General features: G+C 43.0%; 1 protein-coding gene across 2 annotated transcripts in view; it reads left to right on the top strand.

The window, feature by feature from the left end:
• LOC131048547 (electron transfer flavoprotein subunit alpha, mitochondrial) overlaps window positions 1-19,509 on the top strand; it is a 121,669-nt gene that overhangs the window by 87,803 nt on the left and 14,357 nt on the right. For both annotated transcript variants that reach the window (XM_057982542.2, XM_057982541.2), the window contains exon 7: window positions 1,257-1,397. In XM_057982542.2, coding sequence (XP_057838525.1) covers window positions 1,257-1,397 — 141 coding nt within the window. The remainder of the gene's footprint in view (window positions 1-1,256; window positions 1,398-19,509) is intronic.

Raw genomic sequence — 19,509 nt, 5'->3', positions numbered from 1 at the left:
TGCCACACGGGAATCCGTGGGCAGAGGAAGAGGATTCCAACAGCTACTTGCGTACACCTTTTGGTTGCTGTCCCAAACCTGGACATAGGCATTGAAAATCTGCACTCATTCATTTCAGATCTGGGCATTGCGTTGAGGTCTGCAGTCATTTATTTTCCGATCTGGGCATTCCTTGTACCTCTTGAGAGGCAAAACAGACCATATGTGAGTAAATTCAGTCATCATGATTGTAGGGTTTAATTCTAATTTGAGTACAGGTTGCTGGTGAACTACAAAATGCGATTTTTGATATGTATGCGTCATAAACCATTATAGTTGTGCTCAGATCTGCCTACTTATGTTTTAAATCAAACTTAAAATGTGTTGTGACATCACAACTGTATAATTTTTTTCACAATTTGGATTAGTGTTTGTGATATGTTAATTTACCATAGAATGTAATTACTGATTGTCTTACAGAAAAGAATATAAACAGGGTGTGACTTAACAGAAGTAAACATATCGGTTAAGTTAATTAGGAGGAACATTACAGTACACCCTTTTTCATGAATTATTTTCTCTTGCCCCAATAGGGATTGATTTTTTATCAATGGAAATCTCTTTTCTTAATACCAATGGTAATTACTCTGGGAAAAAAAATGACCTTTGTATCAAAAACATGCTTGAGAACTAGCCAATTGCATTGCTTTTTATGTGTTTTATACTTGGGGCCTGTTCTTCATCAGCAATATATATATTTTATTGGTTTTTCTTTATCAGAAACTACATGGCATATCATTCTCTGAGTGCCCAATCACATGGCATACTTGTGTCTCGTCATTCGAGTGATGGAAACAGTGGTATTTTCCTATTAAATTTGAGCAATATCTTTTTTTATGGAAGGTAGATGGCAACATTTCAAATAGGTGTTAATTTTTTCACTAGAATAAATGATTCTCCCTCTACAAGGGCACTTCTATCATCTATGTTGTGTTAAAGAATAGACTATTTACCAGATGCGATCCTAATAATATATAAATGTACCAGATACCATTCGAATAATATATAATCACAAATGTACCAGATAATTGACTGAATTTCATTCAAATGTTGTTAGTTTGATTAACAAAGAGACCAACGTTTGGGATGCCTAGATATGCAATTTTTTGCAGCTTTATTACATGAGGATTTTGTTCAATGCAATTTTTTGCAGTTTTCTTGTAATGCCATCTAAATATATTTTGTTAATAAATTAAGTTCTCCATTTTTCTTCGTAGGTTGGTCAGACGGGGAAAATTGTTGCACCAGATCTGTATATTGCATTTGGTGTGTCAGGAGCAATCCAACATCTTGCAGGCATGAAAGACTCCAAAGTCATTGTTGCTGTAAATAAAGATGCTGATGCTCCTATATTTCAGGTGAGTGATTAACATCATAGTTATCCAGTATTTGTTTTCCTACTTGCCCTTTTAGCTAGCTGAAGATGTGTTGGTAGTTTTTGAGATTAGCTATCTAGACTGTTATGTTTATCTATATCTTGTAATTTACATTTCAAAACCTGACTTCTCAGACATACTTATTTACTTATATGTGTATTGTCCTGTTAAATTATATGTTTTTCTTGTAATTGAATCTATTGGAGTTGAGGAAAAATCAACTCTATAGCTCCCAAAGATCACCTGCATGCAAACTTGTCACAGAAAGAGAGAAGCAAAATAGCTATGGAGGCCAGAATTCAGAGATGCAGAAAAGAGGAGTCATATTGATTGTGCAACAAGAATGCAATTCAATAATTACAGTTGTTATGAAAATGCAAAGAGAGAATCCTTATAAAAGGATACTCGAAACCCTAAAGGTGAAAACCCTAAAGAATTATAAGATTCCTAAGTTTAGCTTAAGCGTAGAGTATAATAGACTAATAATTAAATAAATAATTATTAGCTAATAAACGATTACTCTAACACCCCCCCTTAAGATGAACTTAGGGAGTAGCTAAAAAACAACTAAGGACTAAAAAAACATGAAAAAAATGCAAGAAAGCAACAATGGGTCCCGACAACTAGGCTTGATGAGGTACCTAAGTACAATAAAATCTCTGTAAAGTGGAGAAAAAGGAGAAAACCCTGTGGGAACAAAACTCCTCTCGAAGAAGAGATGAAAGATCAAGTGAAGGACTAAAAAGCCTCCAAACAAGAGTGTTGTTAATGCATAATAGCTTTGGTAAGATAAATGATTGAATGAGAGATAAATGAAGTCTCTAATTCAATCATTTATCATATCGATAACTATGATAAAACCATCAAGCAATTAACTCATCCTTGATAGCCATTATATATTTGCATATGGGCAATCTATTGATAATCACACTATGTATCTTCCTCATGTTCATCTATCTAATGAATCCTGTATTTAGATGAATATCAATTAAACATAAATAATGATGACACCGATTAATATATACCGAATTGAATATATATTATATCGGGTTACATATAATATTATATTGGAGCGCATATAATATATATCGGGTGGCAATGTATTAGTCACCGGTAGTTATCGGTGTGTTAGTCTATCGGCTGTTAGCATTGACAGCCACCGATATACTATCGGTTGTTAGAGTTGGGTTAATACATCGATGAACTTTGGTTATAATCACCGATTGGCATTTACCGTAACATGCTATTGTTAGTATAAACAAAACGGTACGATCAAGTAATGTCTTGATCGGTCATGACCGATCAAGGCATTGCTTGATCGTGCCTTCTTTGTCATATACTTATAGTAAGTGGCATTCTTGAGATAGGACATAGAAAATATTAAATACTCCTTGTTGTTTATAACTAGGGCTTTGTTGACGTGGATGAAATCGCATTGCTGCAAACTCCATACGGCCAACGCAGAATAGAATAAACTCACTGAGTATCCTACCCTCTCTTGAATTAAGGGAATCCCTAATGCTATTTTCTACGTTTTGATCAAAGGGGATAACCTCAAGGTTTCTTTTGTCAGGTCTTGACTGCGGGATCTCTCAGTGGCTTGATGTGTTTATGCTGGAAACACAAGGGGACTTACGTTTAATTGGCAATTCCATGTATAAATTCCCGGGGACCTTTTATGGTCTTTCCTTCAGGTGATGTTGGTTAATTTGAAGCTGATTTAGCAGGACTGCAGATTTTCCAAAAAGATAAAATAGGGAGAAAAGAAAGGAAGGATAGGGAGAGAGAGATGAACTGTAAATTCTAACTAGGACAGCAGATTCAATTAAGCAGACAGACACCTCCAGGAAACTAAATTAGACATCATCAGTCATTCAGACGCAATGTTTGCATAAACTTAGTGCAATCTTCAAAGGAGAAACCAGATTTTCATATTACCAAATACGATATTAGAACTTCTACATTCATGATATATATACTTGATAATCGAACTAAATCATAAAATGGTCCAGATTAACCATGCGGAAAGGAAAAGCAATCAGCTATCCTCTAATGGTTTGGACTGTGAAGGCTCTATCAGATGCTTGATTAAAAAAAAAAAACTGCTGTGCAAAATGAATAGACATAATTAAAAGCTTTCAAAATTAAGTGAAGAAGGAGACCATGCACTCACAAGGAAACTTGAAAATAGTTTTAATCCATTGTATTAATTCCTGCAAATTCCTTCAGAGCTTTCGCAACAATCCAAGAACTTCTTACAAAATGAGGGAAAACCAGTCCCTTAAATAGGCTTAAAAAAAAATGAATGGCCTGGATTAAATCTTCATAAGTGGCCCAGATTCATCCATAAAGCAGGGCTGCCTATACCCATAAATGGGGGGCAAATATCAACAACCACCCCAAAGGGAGTAATAACTACCCAAAAAAGGATAATTACAACAATTGGAATAATCCAAAAAAAGGTGTATAAAAGTTTTACAATTTGTTGACCAGAAGTCAACTGTCACCTTTTTGGGACAAAAGTGCACTTTTAAGATTTGGAGGGAAAAAGGCACTTTTGAGAAACTACTTTTTCTATTTTGGTTTCACATTCTTTCTTTAGAAACTGGTCCTTGTCATGCAGGTATTCCCGCCATAAATCACGACCTGCCGCTCGTTCCTTGCGAACATATTCCTGAAATTTGATACACAACTGGAAGAGGAGGCTGAAAGGTGGCATGGGAGGGTGGCGAATTTTGTACTGCATGCCCTCGAGATACTGGTCCACGTGCCTTAAACCGTCCTTCCAGCTGGAACGATTACGCTCGAAGCACAATATGTCTGAATGGAACTGACCAGCAAAACTCAAGTCTTCAACGGAATAAGAAACCTTGTCTGCTCCCAACCTTTCTTCCCAATCCGGCCGGATTACACTGTCGGATAGGTCATTTATCCACCCTGAAACCATTGATCGGAGGATGGTCTTGCCTAGTTCTTGCATGTTCCCTAGAATTACCTCACATGCGTCATTTTCTTTGTCAATAATTTCCTGGGCGTTGTTCTTCATGGTGACGGTCCAGTACCATTCCTTGAGAACACTGATGCCATGGGGATCTAGGATGTCAGGCAGTGTGGGAATCTGTGTATGTGTCCAGAAAAGAGCTCTTATGAGGGGAAGGGTAGAGGCCGCTACCTCGTGCATGTGAAGGGATTCCCTCTTTACCTCCAACAGCCTGACTAGAGTGAGCTCTCGATGGAGAGCCATTTCCTTCACTTCCCTAAGGATCTGTTCTCCCTTTTTCTTGATGTCCCGCATCCATTCCTTGACAGCCTTTGCGGTATCCCGAATTCCTTCAAATTCAGTTGTGGTCCTTTGTGCCAATGCCATTGGGGCAATATGGGATTCAGAGGGGTTGTGTAATGGCCGTAGGAGCTTATCGATGTATCCCTCGGCTTGTTCAGCACGGCCCGATACATATCCTTTTTGGCAGTGATTTCCTCGAGCTGTCTGAGTATGTTCTGCACTGAATCCTTAAATTCCTCCTTTTCCTGCTCTTTTGTAGCTCGTCCGATGGGGACAGTCGTAATGCTATAATCTGCCAGTGTTATTTGATCTGCTGGCTTGTCCACGGGCGGGGTGGCAATATGAAGAGTGCGGTTCCTTTGCTCATCCCTGGTTACCTTAGAGTATGCCCTTGGTTTCTTCTTTCCTTTAGTTTTTGCTTGATCCATTCATGAGAAGATATCCTCTAGATTGATGGGTGCCTTGGTGGCGGCCCTGCGCTGAGCTCTGGCGATCAGCCACTCTTGAGGCACCGTCTGGGTTGAGGATAGGGTCAAGTTAGCACCCTGTTCTCCTATGCTCTCAACCGGCTGACCACAAATTAGCAGCTGCCCCGCCATCGGAGGGGTGAAAGGAGGAGGAAGCTCCTTGCTTGCATCTCAGTTCTCCCCTATTTCACTGAACAATTGTCTGACATCCTCCTGTGAAGGTTGCTCCTCGGTTCCCTCGAGCTCATGAATTTCGTCTGTTCTTTGTTCCCCTTCGACGGTCGAGTCGTCCTTGTCTGTAGTGAGGAGTAGCAATTCGTGACGGCTCTGCTGGGTAGGTTCATGCACTTCGACCCCCTGGGTGGATGGGATTTTGTTGACGCGGATGAAATCGCATCGCTGCAAACTCCATACGGCCAACGCAGAATAGAATAAACTCACTGAGTATCCTACCCTCTCTTGAAATAAGGGAATCCCTAATGCTATTTTCTACGTTTTGATCAATGGGGATAACCTCAAAGTTTCTTTTGTCAGGTCTTGACTGTGGGATCTCTCAGTGGCTTTATGTGTTTATGCTGGAAACACAAGAGGACTTACGTTTGATTGGCAATTCCATGTATAAATTCCCGGGGACCTTTTACGGTTTTCTTTCAGGTGATGTTGGTTAATTTGAAGCTGATTTAGCAGGACTGCAGATTTCTAAAAAGGGGGATAAAATTGGGAGGAAAGAAAGGAAGGGTAGGGAGAAAGAGAACTGTAAACGTTTAACTAAGACAGCAGATTCACTCAAGCAGACAGACACCTCCAGGAAACCAAATTAAGCATCATCAGTCATTCAGACACAATGTTTGCATAAACTTAGTGCAATCTTCAAAGGAGAAACCGGATTTTCATATTACCAAATACAATATTCAGAACTTCTACATTCATGATATGTATATATTTGATAATCGAACTGAATCATAAAATAGCCCAGATTAACCATGCAGAAAGGAAAAAAGCAATCAGCTATCCTCTAATGGTATGGACTGTGAAGGTTCTATCAGATGCTTGGTAAGAATTGCTGTGCAAAATGAATAGACATAATTAAAAGCTTTCTAAATTAAATGAAGAAGGAGACCATGCACTCACAAGGAAACTTGAAGGTAATTTTAATCCATTGTATTAATTCCTGCAAAATTCCTTCAGAGCTTTCGCAACAATCCAAGAACTTCCTCCCAAATGAGGGAAAACCAGTCCCCTTAAATAGGTTTCCAAAAATGGACGAATGGCCAAGATCTAATCTAGACAAGTGGCCCAGATTCATCCTTACAAAAAGAGGGACCCACAGCCATAAATGGGGGGTAAATATCTACAACTACCCCAAAAGGGAGCAATAACTACCAAAAGGATAATTACAACTATTGAAATAATCCAAAAAAGGGAGGTGTACAAAAAACTTTTACAATATGTTGACCAAAAGTCAACTGTCACCTTTTTGGTACAAAAGTGCACCTTTTAAGACTTGGAGGGAAAAAGGCATTTTTGAGAAACTACTTTCTCTATTTTGGTTTCACATTCTTTCTGTAGAAACTGGTCTTCGCCATGCAGGTATTCCCGCCATAAATCACGACCTGCTGCTCGTTCCTTGCGGACATATTCCTGAAACTTGATACATAATTGGAAGAGGGGACTAAAAGGTGGCATGGGAGGGTGGCGAATTTTGTACTGCATGCCTTCGAGATACTGGTCCACGTGCCTTAAACCGTCCTTCCAGCTGGAGCGATTACGCTCGAAGCACAATATGTCTGAATGGAACTGACCAGCAAAACTCAAGTCTTCAATGGAATAAGAAACCTTATCTGCTCCTAACCTTTCCTCCCAATCCGGCCGGATTACACTGTCGGATAGGTCATTTATCCACCCCGAAACCATTGATCGGAGGATGGTCTTGCCTAGTTCTTGCATGTTCCCCAGAATTGCCTCACATGCGTCATTTTCTTTGTCAATAATTTCTTGGGCGTCGTTCTTCATGGTGACGGTCCAGTACCATTCCTTGAGAACACTGATGCCATGGGGATCTAGGATGTCAGGCAGTGTGGGAATCTGTGTATGTGTCCAGAAAAGAGCTCTTAGGAGGGGAAGGGTAGAGGCCGCTACTTCATGCATGTGAAGGGATTCCCTCTTTACTTCCAACAGCCTGACTAGAGTGAGCTCTCGATGGAGAGCCATTTCCTTTACTTCTTTGAGGATCTGTTCTCCCTTTTTCTTGATGTCCTGCACCCATTCCTTGACGGCCTTTGCGGTATCCCGAATTCCTTCAAATTCAGTTGTGGTCCTTTGCGCCAATGCCATCGGGGGAATATGGGATTCAGAGTGGTTGTGTAATGGCCGCAGGAGCTTATCGATATATCCCTCGGCCTGTTTAGCACGGGCCTGATACATATCCTTTTCGGCAGTGATTTCCTCGAGCTGTCTAAGTATGTTCTGCACTGAGTCCTTAAATTCCTCCTTTTCTTGCTCTTTTGTAGCTCGCCCGATGGGGACAGTCGTAATGCTATAATCTGCCAGTGTTATCTGATCTGCTGGCTTGTTCATGGGCGGGGTGGCAATATGAAGAGTGCGGTTCCTTTGCTCATCCTTGGTTATCTTAGAGTATGTTCTTGGTTTCTTCTTCCCTTTCGCTTTTGCTTGATCCATTCGTGAGAAGATGTCCTCTAGATCGATGGGTGCCTTGGTGGCGGCCCTGCGTTGAGCTCTGGCGATCAGCCACTCTTGAGGCACTGTCTGGGTTGAGGATAGGGTTAAGTTAGCACCTTGTTCTCCCATGCTTTCAACCGGCTGATCACGAATTAGCAGCTGTCCCGCCATCGGAGGGGTGAAAGAAGGAGGAAGCTCCTTGTTTGCATCTAAGTTCTCCCCTATCTCACTGAACAATTGTCTGACATCCTCCTGTGACGGTGGCTCCTTGGTTCCCTCGAGCTCATGGATCTCGTCTATTCTTTGTTCCCCTTCGACAGTCGAGTCGTCCTTGGCTACATGGAGGAGTAGCAATTCGTGGCGGCTCTGCTGGGTAGGTTCATGCACTTCGATCCCCTGGGTGGATGGGATTTCTCCTTCCTCTATTTGGTCACCCGGCTTAGTCGGATTGGGGCCCTTTTGCTCGGTGTCCGGCATATCTGGAGTAGGAGGATCATTGGCTTGGAATGCCTCTATGTCGCTCTGGGAAGGCGGAGCAGGTATGCAATCCAAATCTATGGTGTCGTCGGACGAACTGGGGTCCCTCGAAGATGAAGTGGTCTCTGGCCTCCTTATGGGAATCTTCTCCCTTCTTGTTCTTTTGGACGTCCGAGTCCCTCTGCAAGCCTTAGCTTTCTTTCTTTTCTCTGGTTTCTCAGCTGATGTCCTTTCGTCTTCGGAAGACTGAGAGTCGAAACTGCCCATCAGATGGTAAGTAAACTGGACACCCTCATGGACTAGCCTCTCGATCTGGTGATGTAACCATTGATCTGTGTATCTTGCCGGGGCTGCCATGACTGCTTTGAAATCCGTGATTGGGTCTTGAGACCAATCAACGCCTGGCAAGAGATGCCTTACTGCTTCGAATTCTCGGACTTGGAGGCAGTTCCCCGAGTCTGTGAGCTGATCCGGGACCTGACGGTACTCAAAGAGTCGCATTTGCTGCACACTCAATCTAGAATATTCCCGTCGCCTGACTTCGTAGTCATCGGAGCAATTTTTCCAATAATCTTCAATTGACTCCTTTGCTCTGTAGCGCCTACCGTAAGCTCTCTTCGCCAAATTGTCATGATCAAAACATTTCCTTGGGAAATGTTCCTGTAGGCCATAAGAGGCTAGCTCTGCAAGGGACTCCTCTGCTAGGGTGGGGGTTCTCAATTGGACATCATGGTTGCCTATGATCATTGGAAATGCGAATCCAGCCTGCTTGCTCTCTCGTAGTAATATGCCGACAGGGCGTGATTGTCTTGCCACCTCCATGAGGACTACTTTATCGGTTGGGTACCGCGGAAGTCGAAGGGGGGCACCTTCGAAGCCAGCTATTCGGATGTAGGAGAACCTTGGGAACTGAATGAACCAGGCCCCATACCTCTGCACTAAAATGGTAGCTTGCTCCGAGAGCCTTATGTGTAACCCTCCCTGCATTAGCTTGACTAGGCGCATTGTGAAGGCGTCGTTGACGCGTTCGTACTGACCAACCGCGTAAGCCGGGCTGCTCTTTTCCCTTTGAGCTATATCCTGGTAGTGCAGCTGCGGGTAGCAGTCATAAACCTTTACTTGACCAGGCCCATTCCCGATCTCACCTTTCATTATTAACCCTGGCAGTGGCTGGTTCTTTGGGAACATATAGACCAAATAGGAGGTCATGGTGAAATACTTCTTTGTCTCGAGCTCAATCAGCTGAGCGTGGATGTTATCACTTATGATCTGGGCCCAGTCAAACTTAGACTTTCCGGCAAAGACCTGCTCTGTAAAATAGAACATCCACTCTTCAAAGTAGCTGGACTTAGGAAGTCTCATGACTCGGCTGAGTAAGGTGACCATGTCCCCATGTTCATTATGAAAGTCACTCCTGGGGGTCTTTTTCACAATCCTGGTGCTTGAAGGCCTTTTCTCCTTGAACCATTCTTCGTTAATCAATGCCCTGCATCGGGCCGGGTTCATATCATATGCCCCCTGTGCCTCGTCCATTGTTGTAGCTATGGGATTATTTGGAAAGGGGATATCAAATGCATCACCGATAGCCTCAGGGGAGAAGCCGACAATAGTCATATCTTCCAGAAGCACTAATCTGGACTTTGGTTCGTAATGCCGAGCAGCCTCCACCACTAATTCATAGTTCTGGATTGCTGGAGGAAAACCTGCTGCTTGGGCGATGCCACTTTCCACCATTTGCCTAGGCCTGCCATATGCGTTGGGTGAGAAGACCCAATCCTTGAAATCCTGAATATCAATGTGGCCAAGGTCGGTGTCACCAATGTTGTCCCAGACGCTCTGGACCTTTGACTCTCTTAATCCTCCCCTCTGATACTGATACTTCATTCTTTCAACTTTCCGCGGGATGTCTGATTTGGATGCTCGTGAGGTTTCGGCTGTAGCGGGTGTTTTTGATGATTCTGCCGCTGATTTAGGCATTTATCCTGCACAGCCAGACACGGATTACAAGGTGATACAAGAACGATAATGCGGGTTAGATAATAACAGAAGTGCTCCAACAGACCGGGATTAGTTTAAATATCATTTTGGCTAACAATTTGATTAACTTTAACAGCATCATATTCCTGAAGATTTATGACTATGCATTATCACTTTCGAATTTTTTGGATTAATTTTCAACAGAGGCAAAATATGAGAAGTTTGAATTTGAAAAGAGATGCAGTTTCTGGCTAAACCTCGGCGATGAATCCTAAATTTCGGATGTTTGAATAACGGCGATGCAGACTCCAAGCATTTTAAATTTTGCGTATTTGCCTATTTGATTCACATATTTTAAATGACCATACGCGATAAAGCGTACTTACCTGATTGGAGCGAATGATGAGTGATTGCTCGACCTTGTTGCGCGAGGCGAACGGACGATCCTGCAAAATTTGAATCCCAACGGTTATCCCTCCTATTTAAATTTTCGCGGTTTGGAGGATGAAAGAGGATTTATCAATTTCACATGGTTCTGTGCCTAGCAATCTGAATTTTAAATGGTTGATGGGGGGATAATGCGGCGTCTTACCTCCTTGTTCTTCGGATTTGAGAGCTCTTTCAAACTTTGAATTGCATTATTTCTAACTTTGAATTTTGACAAAATTGGAGGCTTCGGATTTAACCTTCGCGGACTTCGGACCTGGGGTAAAGGGTGTGGTTTGCGCTGAATAGTAGAGTTTGCGTTAAAAATGTGCCTTCGCGTTTTTGCTGTGGCTCTTGCGTTACAAACTGTGCCTTCGCGTTTTTGCTTTGGCTCTTGCGTTACAAACTGTGCCTTCGCGTTTTTGCTTGCCCTTGTCAAAGTCTGTGTTTTAACTTGCCAAAGTTCGGATCTTTAGCCCGAAAAGGAGATGCATTAGGTCTTAAACTCGACTTTGCCCTCGTTTTGGTTCGGACCTAAAGTCCGAAAATGATATGCACAGTGTTATGTTACTCGACTTTCGCCGAAGTTCGGGGTTTAGGGTCCGAAATGTGATCGCGTGATGTTTTTAAAACTTCCATCTCCGTGTTGGTTCGGACCTAAAGTCCGAAATGATCGCGTTGCTTTCAACTTTCATCTCCGCCGAAATTCGGACCTGGGGTCCGAAATGTGATCGCACAGTGTTATGTTACTCGACTTTCGCCGAAGTTCGGGGCTTGGGGTCCGAAAAGGAATTACATAGTGTTTTAAACTTAACACTTTCGTGTTAGTTCGGACCTAAGGTCCGAAATGGATCGCACAGTGTTTTTTAACTTAACACTTTCGTGTTAGTTCGGACCTGGGGTCCGAAATGTGTTCGCACAGTGTTTTTTAACTTAACACTTTCGTGTTAGTTCGGACCTGGGGTCCGAAATGTGTTCGCACAATGTTATTTTTTTAACTTGAATTTCGAAATTTCGGACCTGGGGTCCAAAATGTGTTGCGATATATTCTTTATCTTCGTTTTTTTTTATTTTGAATTTCAAAATTTCGGACGCTTAAGTCCAAAAAAAGGAGCGCATAACGTTTTTTACCTTCACTTGACTTTCGCCAAGTTCGGACCTGGGGTCCGAAAAGGAGCGCATTCGGTTTAAACTTGCCTTCATGTTTTAAAACTTTTACTTTCGTAAAAGTTCGGACCTGGGGTCCGAAAAGGAGATGCATCATGTTAAAAAATTTCGTTTTTTTAAAACTTCGCTCTGGGGTCCGAAATGTGTTCGCACAATATCCTTTATCTTCATTTTTTTATTTTTTATTTTTAAAAGTTCGAAGCTTAACGCGTTAACAAGACACTGCAACCTCAGATCTAAGCGCCTTTTCGGGCTGTCGGACCCTATGCATCCTTTTCAGAACATTCCGCCTTCATCAAAAATTTCGGGCCTAGGGTCCGAAAATCATTCTCCTATATTGGTGATCTCGGGGGAGGGGGAATCTGTTCCTTAGAGAAAATTTGGAAACTTACACAGAATGCCGGACCTCCCAGCAACTTCGCCAGACTCCACAAATTTGGACTTGGGAGGCATCAAAATACCCAGGCGCTGGGCCGAGCAATTTGATCCTTTTAGGAGGCAAAAATCATCTTTTGCCCGTTCTTCGCAAGGGTCGAGTAGTGAACTTTACGCAATTGGCCTTATAGCTCTGGGTTGGCGGGGTCCGTTGGTTCTTACCATCTTATGCCTATCTAAGGCAATCTTTTAAAATTTTGGAACAAAGCTTTCGGCATTCACGCCCGAAAGCTGGATCAGCTAGGGGGACTCACTGGTTCGTTACTCCAACGTCAATCAGCTTATGGACTGGTCACGAACTCGCTCGAGGAGACACGAGAAACTCTACTTGGATCCTCGGGATAATGATCAAAAAACTCAAAACAGGAAAGGGGGACCCTGTCGGCGACAGGGAGCGTGTGCAACGCACAACAGATTTCTCCTTCCTTTATTTGGTCACCCAGTTTGGTCGACTTGGGGCCTTTTGGCTCGGTGTCTGGTATATCAGGTGCAGGAGGATCATTGGCCTCAAATGCATCGATGTCGCTCTGGGAAGGCGGAGCAGGTACGCAATCCAATTCTATGGCGTCGTCGGACGAACTGGGGTCCTTTGAAGATGAAGTGGCCTCTGGCCTCCTTATGGGAATCTTCTCCCTTCTTGTTCTTTTGGACGTCCGAGTCCCTCTGCAGGCCTTAGCTTTCTTTCTTTTCTCTGGTTTCTCAGCTGATGTCCTTTTGTCTTCGGAAGACTGAGAGTCGAGACTGCCCATCAAATGGTAAGTAAACAGGACCCCCTCATGGACTAGCCTCTCGATCTGGTGATGTAACCACTGATCTGTATATCTTGCTGGGGCTGCCATAACTGCTTCGAAATCCGTGATTGGGTTTTGAGACCAATCAACGCCTGGCAAGAGGTGCCTTACTGCCTCGAATTCTCGGACTTGGAGGCAGTTTCCCGAGTCCGTGAGCTGATCTGGGACCTGACGGTACTCAAAGAGTCGCATCTGCTGCACACTCAACCTAGAATATTCCCGTCGCCTGACTTTGTAGTCATCGGAGCAATTTTTCCAATAGTCTTCAATTGACTCCTTTGCTCTGTAGCGCCTACCGTAGGTTCTCTTCGCCAAATTGTCATGATCAAAACATTTCCTTGGGAAATGTTCCTGTAGGCCATAAGAGGCTAGCTCCGTAAGGGACTCCTCTGCTAGGGTGGGGGTTCTCAATTGGACATCATGGCTGCCTATGATCATAGGAAATGTGAATCCAGCCTGCTTGCTCTCTCGTAGTAATATGTCGGCGGGGCGTGATTGCCTTGCCACCTCCATGAGGATTGCTTTATCGGTTGGGTATCGCGGAAGTCGAAGGGGGGCACCATCGAAGCCAGCTATTCGGATGTAGGAGAACCTTGGGAACTGAATGAACCAGGCCCCATACCTCTGCACCAAAGTGGTAGCTTGCTCCGAGAGCCTTATGTGTAACCCTCCCTGCATTAGCTTGACCAGGCGCATTGTGAAGGCGTCATTGACGCGTTCGTACTAACCAACTGCGTAAGCTGGGCTGTTCTTTTCCCTTTGAGCTATATCCTGGTAATGCAGCTGCGGGTAGCAATCATAAACCTTCACCTGACCAGGCCCATTCCCGATCTCACCTTTCATTATTAACCCTGGCAGTGGCTGGTTCTTTGCGAACATATAGACCAAATAGGAGGTCATGGTGAAGTACTTCTTTGTTTCGAGCTCAATCAGCTGAGCGTGGATGTTATCGCTTATGATCTGGGCCCAGTCAAACTTAGACTTTCCGGCAAAGACCTGCTCTGTAAAATAGAACATCCACTCTTCAAAGTAGCTGGACTTAGGAAGTCCCATGACTCGGCTGAGTAAGGTGACCATGTCCCCATGTTCATTATGAAAGTCACTTCTGGGGGTCTTTTTCACAATCCTGGTGTTCGGAGGCCTTTTCTCCTTGAACCATTCTTCGTTAATCAACGCCCTGCATCGGGCCGGATTCATATCATATGCCCCTTGTGCCTCGTCCATTGTTGTAGCTATGGGATTATTTGGAAAGGGGATATCAAATGCATCACCGATAGCCTCAGGGGAGAAGTCGGCGATAGTCATATTTTCCAGAAGCACTAATCTGGACTTTGGTTCGTAATGCCGAGCAGCCTCCACTACTAATTCATAGTTCTGGATTGCTGGAGGAAAACCTGCTGCTTGGGCGATGCCACTTTCTACCATTTGCCTAGGCCTGCCATATGCGTTGGGTGAGAAGACCTGATTCCTGAAGTCCTGAATATCGATGTGGCCAAGGTCGGTGTCACCAATGTTGTCCCAGACGCTCTGGACCTTCGACTCTCTTAATCCTCCCCTCTGATATTGATACTTCATTCTTTCAACTTTCCGCGGGATGTCTGATTTGGATGCTCGTGAAGTTTCGGCCGCAGCGGGTGTTTTTGACGATTCCGCCGCCGATTTAGGCATCTATCCTGCACAGTCGGACGCGGATTACGAGGTAATACAAGGACGATAATGCGGGTTAGATAACAACAGAAGTGTTTCAGCAGGCCGGGATTAGTTTAAATATCACTTTAGCTAACAATTTGATTAACTTTAACAGCATCATATTCCTGAAGACTTACGACTACGCATTATCACTTTCGGATTTTGGATTAATTTTCAACAGAGGCCAAAACATGAGAATTTTGAATTTGAAAAGAGATGCAGTTTCTGGCTAAACCTCGAGAGTGAATTCTAAATTTCGAATGTTTGAATAACGCTTTATGAAAAAGAGACGTAGACTTCAAGAATTCAAGCATTTGCCTATTTGATTTACACATTTCAAATGACCATACGCGTTAAAGCGTACTTACCTGATGGGAGCGGAGGGCGAGAGATTACCCGACCTCGTCGCGTGAAGTGAACGGACGATCCTCCTTGTTTTTCGGATTTTGGAGAGCTCTTTCAAATTTTGAATTGCATTCTCTCCTCAACTTTGGATTCTTGACAAATTTGGAGGCTTCGGAGTTTAACCTAGCTTCACTCGGCCTGCACGAAATTCGGAGTTTGGACGCTGATTTGCAACCCTGGAGATCTCAACTTGCTGGCAAATTTTGGAAGTCTTTGGGGTTTAGGCGGGCTGGAGACACTTTCGAAGCTGGGAATGTTTTCGAACCTCAGCAAACCTTGGAGATCTCAAAGCCCGTTCAAGCCTTGGCGAATTGGAAGACTCGGAGGACTCGCCGTCTATGCTGAATGCCCGTTCAAACTTCGGGGGTTCGTTTTTTTAAAAAACTTTTCGCACTTCAACTTCGCGATTTCGGACTTAGGGCCCGAAAATAGGCTTCGCGATACAAACTTCGGCTCTGGGGTCCGAAAATGAGCTCCGCGTCTTAAACTTTGGCTTCGCGTTAAAACTTCGGAACTGGGTTTTAACTTTGGCTTCGCGTTTTAACCTTTGCTTTGCGCTAAAACTTCGGACTTGGGTCCGAAAATGAACTTCGCGTTTTACTTTTTGGCTTTGCGTTTTAAACTTCGGACCTGGGGTCCGAAAATGAACTTCGCGTTTTACTTTTTGGCTTTGCGTTTTAAACTTCGGACCTTAACGCGTTAAAAAGACTTCGCAACCTCGGACCTAAGCGCCTTTCGGGCTTTCGGACCTTATGCGTCCCTTTTTGCTTTCGCCCTCTGCCTACGCTTTCTGGGGGGGGCCGAAAATAAAGGTTTGATTTTTAAACTTCGGACCTGGGGTCCGTTTTAAACGTTTCGCGATATAAACTTTAAACTCAGGGGTCCGAAAAGGGCTTAAGTGACTTTCGGAGCAAAGCACCATTTTGTTTCAAAATATTGCACGATTTAAACTTTGGACCTGGGGGGTCCGAAAATGGTTTTTTTTTTTTTTTTTTCTCGCGATTTTCGGACTTTCGGAGCTAATGCGTCCTTGTCAGAACATTCCGCCTTTATTAAAAAACTCGGACCTGAGGTCCGAAAATCGTTTTTTGTTTGTCTTGGTGGGGGGGGCGGAATCTGCTCCTTAGAGAATTTTGGAAACTTGCACAGAATGTCGGACCTCCCACCAGCTTCGCCAGACTCCACAAATCTGGACTTGGGAGGCATCAGAATACCAAGGCACTCGGCCGGGCAATTTGATCTTTTAGGAGGCGAAAATTATCTCTTACCCAAACCTTGCAAGGGTCGGGTAGCAAACTTTATGCAATCGGCCTTATAGCTCTGGCTTGGCGGGGTCCGTTAGTTCTTACCATCTTATGCCTATCCAAGGCAATCTTCAAAATTTTGGAACAAAGCTCTTGGCATTCATGCCCGAGAGCTGGACCAGTCAGAAGGACTCACTGGTCCATTACTCCAACGTCAATCAGTTTACGGATTGGTCACGAACTCGCTTGAAGAGACACGAGAAACTCTGCTTGGATCCTCAGGACAACGACCGAAAACTCAAAACAGGAAAGGGGGGACCCTGTCGGCGACAGGGAGCGTGTGCAACGCACAACAGGCTTTATAGGGTTCGGATTGCCTTAAGGCAACATCCGAACCCTTTTAGGTCTCGGCCCTAAAGGGTAACGTGACCCCAAGTCTAGGCCCAACCCTATCTCTCATGCTATCCTAAAACACTCATGCCATAATAAATTTGGTGCCAAAACCTAAAGGAGGCCGACTTGAAATAAAGGTTAAAAGCGCATATAAATAAAGGACATTTCTCAAGTCAAAAGCATCAAATCAATCTCAAGCAAAAGTGAATTTAGCGCTGCTGCTAAGGTGCGAATTTTCAAGGAAGGGTGCGAACTTATCCATACGTGTGCGAAATTGTCCAAGAGGTCATAGTGTATTTTGATGCAGTTTTGAAGCATGCAAAGGGACAGATCTGATATGTGAAGATTAGATGCAAGCTAAGTATTGTACTTATGATTTAGAGGAGAATATATAATCTGACCTGTGGGTCTTTCATGCTGGGTTTTTCCTCCTTGGAGGTTTTCCCAGGGTATGCTTGTTTGTCTACTGTTTCTATTTCTGATTTTACTGAATGCTGGCTTATTAAAATACTGCAAATCTGATTACAATCTAGGGCATAATCAATTATATAAATCTGATTAACATACCTAGGGTATAAAATTACATGGTATCAGAGCTAAGGTGTCACTAACTTCTGATTTTAGCAAATCAATTGTTGCATATAGCTATTGTTTGTTTTCAGATTAAAAATGTCAGGTTTGAAGGCTGAAAATAGACTTGAGGGAGCCATTGATTTTGCTGCTTGGAAAGTTTGTATTCTATTGATCCTTGAAGAGAATGATCTACTGAAATTTGTAGAAGAAGAAAGGCTGTCTCCTCCAGAAGATGCTGAAGAGCTGAAACTGTTCAAGAAAGATTCCCTCAAGGCTAGAAGGATCATAATTGAGTTCGTCAAGAATCATCTTGTCACTGTCATATCAAAGTTTGTATCTGCCAGAGAAATGATCAAACACTTGGAAGGGATGTATGAAGTCAACAATCTCAGCAGGGCCCTTGCTCTAAGACAACAACTTCTTCACATGAAAATGAAAGAAGAAGACTCAATCATAGCCTACTTCATGAAGATCAATGAACTAAAGGACAAGCTAAGCACTCTTGATTGCCAAATCTCAGATAAAGATCTTGTTATGATTGCATTAAATGGTCTACCTGATGAATGGGAACCATTCATTCGTAGCATTGGTGGAAGAGCCGATCGTCCCAACTTTGAGCGTCTTCAATCTGATTTCTTCAACTCTGAGCCAATCGTTGTCGACGGAGTTCTCGTGTAGTTTCCTCCCTTTGGTCTTGAAGTGTAATCAGATTTCTGGCGAGTAACCTTGGAATACTTCCGAGCAGGTCAAAGATGGGAGTGCTGATGGTGAGTTCACCACGTACCGTGCCTTCCGAGATGGCTCTCTCCTGAGCCTCTCTCTCCATGTACTGCGTGACCGACACGTCCCACAACTCTACCAAGTTTGCTGTCAACTGATCCTCTCATGCCACTTTCGCGGTACTCTCTTCGTACGTGTCGTTGTCCACGACAATTAATTGTTGGTTGAATGGCCGACCCATTAATTCCTTCCGCTTGCCGCCATAGTTATCTCCAGGTTTCGTTTAGGCAACGACGCCAAAATGTTTAGTCCTTAATGTAAGGTTGGTAAAACTCACAGATAACACAGTGTTTTCCACATGTACCAATTATTCATGTACCAGTACATTCATATATCACAGCATAATTAATAATGATAAACAACTAGACCAGAAGAGTTATATCTTTATTGATTTATCTAGAATATATCCCTACATAACCTCCCTTGCCGAGGTTCCATCCAAACAATATATAGACCCGACGGTTGGCCAAGTTGCCAACCGTCACCAACTCCCAACTACTCGACGAGAACCTCTCGGCGACACAACATAACCATAAACACAATTATAATTATAATTCCTATCTAACATAAGTTATTTACCCCTAACAAGAACCCCTAGAGCTGAATAAATGAATGAGTGTTGATGCTAAAACAATTGCAACTTTAATAATGAAGAAGAATAATATGTAATGTCCCTTGAAATACAATTTAATGATAATAGATAATAATAAAATTTAAATTTAAATATAAAAGAATATAATTAAATATAATTAAATTTTAATTAAGTCAATGAATGGTCAAAGGCATGAAATGGAAAGTTGTGTCTCCCTCAAACATGAGATATAAAAGGGAGAAGAGAACCTCATTTGAGGGGGATAATTTGGGAATCAGAAGTGCAGATCTGATTTAAATAAGAAATGCAGATCTGATTGTGAAAGGTTGTGTCCCTTTCATAGGGCATAAGTAATGAAGAGTTGCACTCTTTCAAAGGGTGCTAATGGTGAAATGGTGTGTCTCTTGCCAAAGTGCATCCATAATGAAGAGGTGTGACGACTCCCTCACATTGAGATATATAAAGAAAAGAAATCAAAAGCATCCAGTGACATGACCATCGATCAGATCAGATCAGAACTGTTATTAAGTTACAAGCAAGAAATGGATCACTATCAATGGGTCAATTCTAGGCACGGATCATCTCACACATAACCCCTGTCAAAGAAGACACTACAGATCGCATGAATAAGTAAAGAGTCTTCCCCATAGTCACTGTCAAGGAAGTAATATAGATCGACCCCCAAACAAGAGATTATCCTCTACCTTATCTCTGTT

The sequence above is a fragment of the Cryptomeria japonica genome, chromosome 9 (genome assembly GCF_030272615.1).
Source record: "Cryptomeria japonica chromosome 9, Sugi_1.0, whole genome shotgun sequence".
NCBI lineage: Eukaryota > Viridiplantae > Streptophyta > Pinopsida > Cupressales > Cupressaceae > Cryptomeria > Cryptomeria japonica.
The sequence above is the reverse complement of the archived record's forward strand: the minus strand, read 5'-3'. Positions and strand labels throughout refer to the sequence as shown.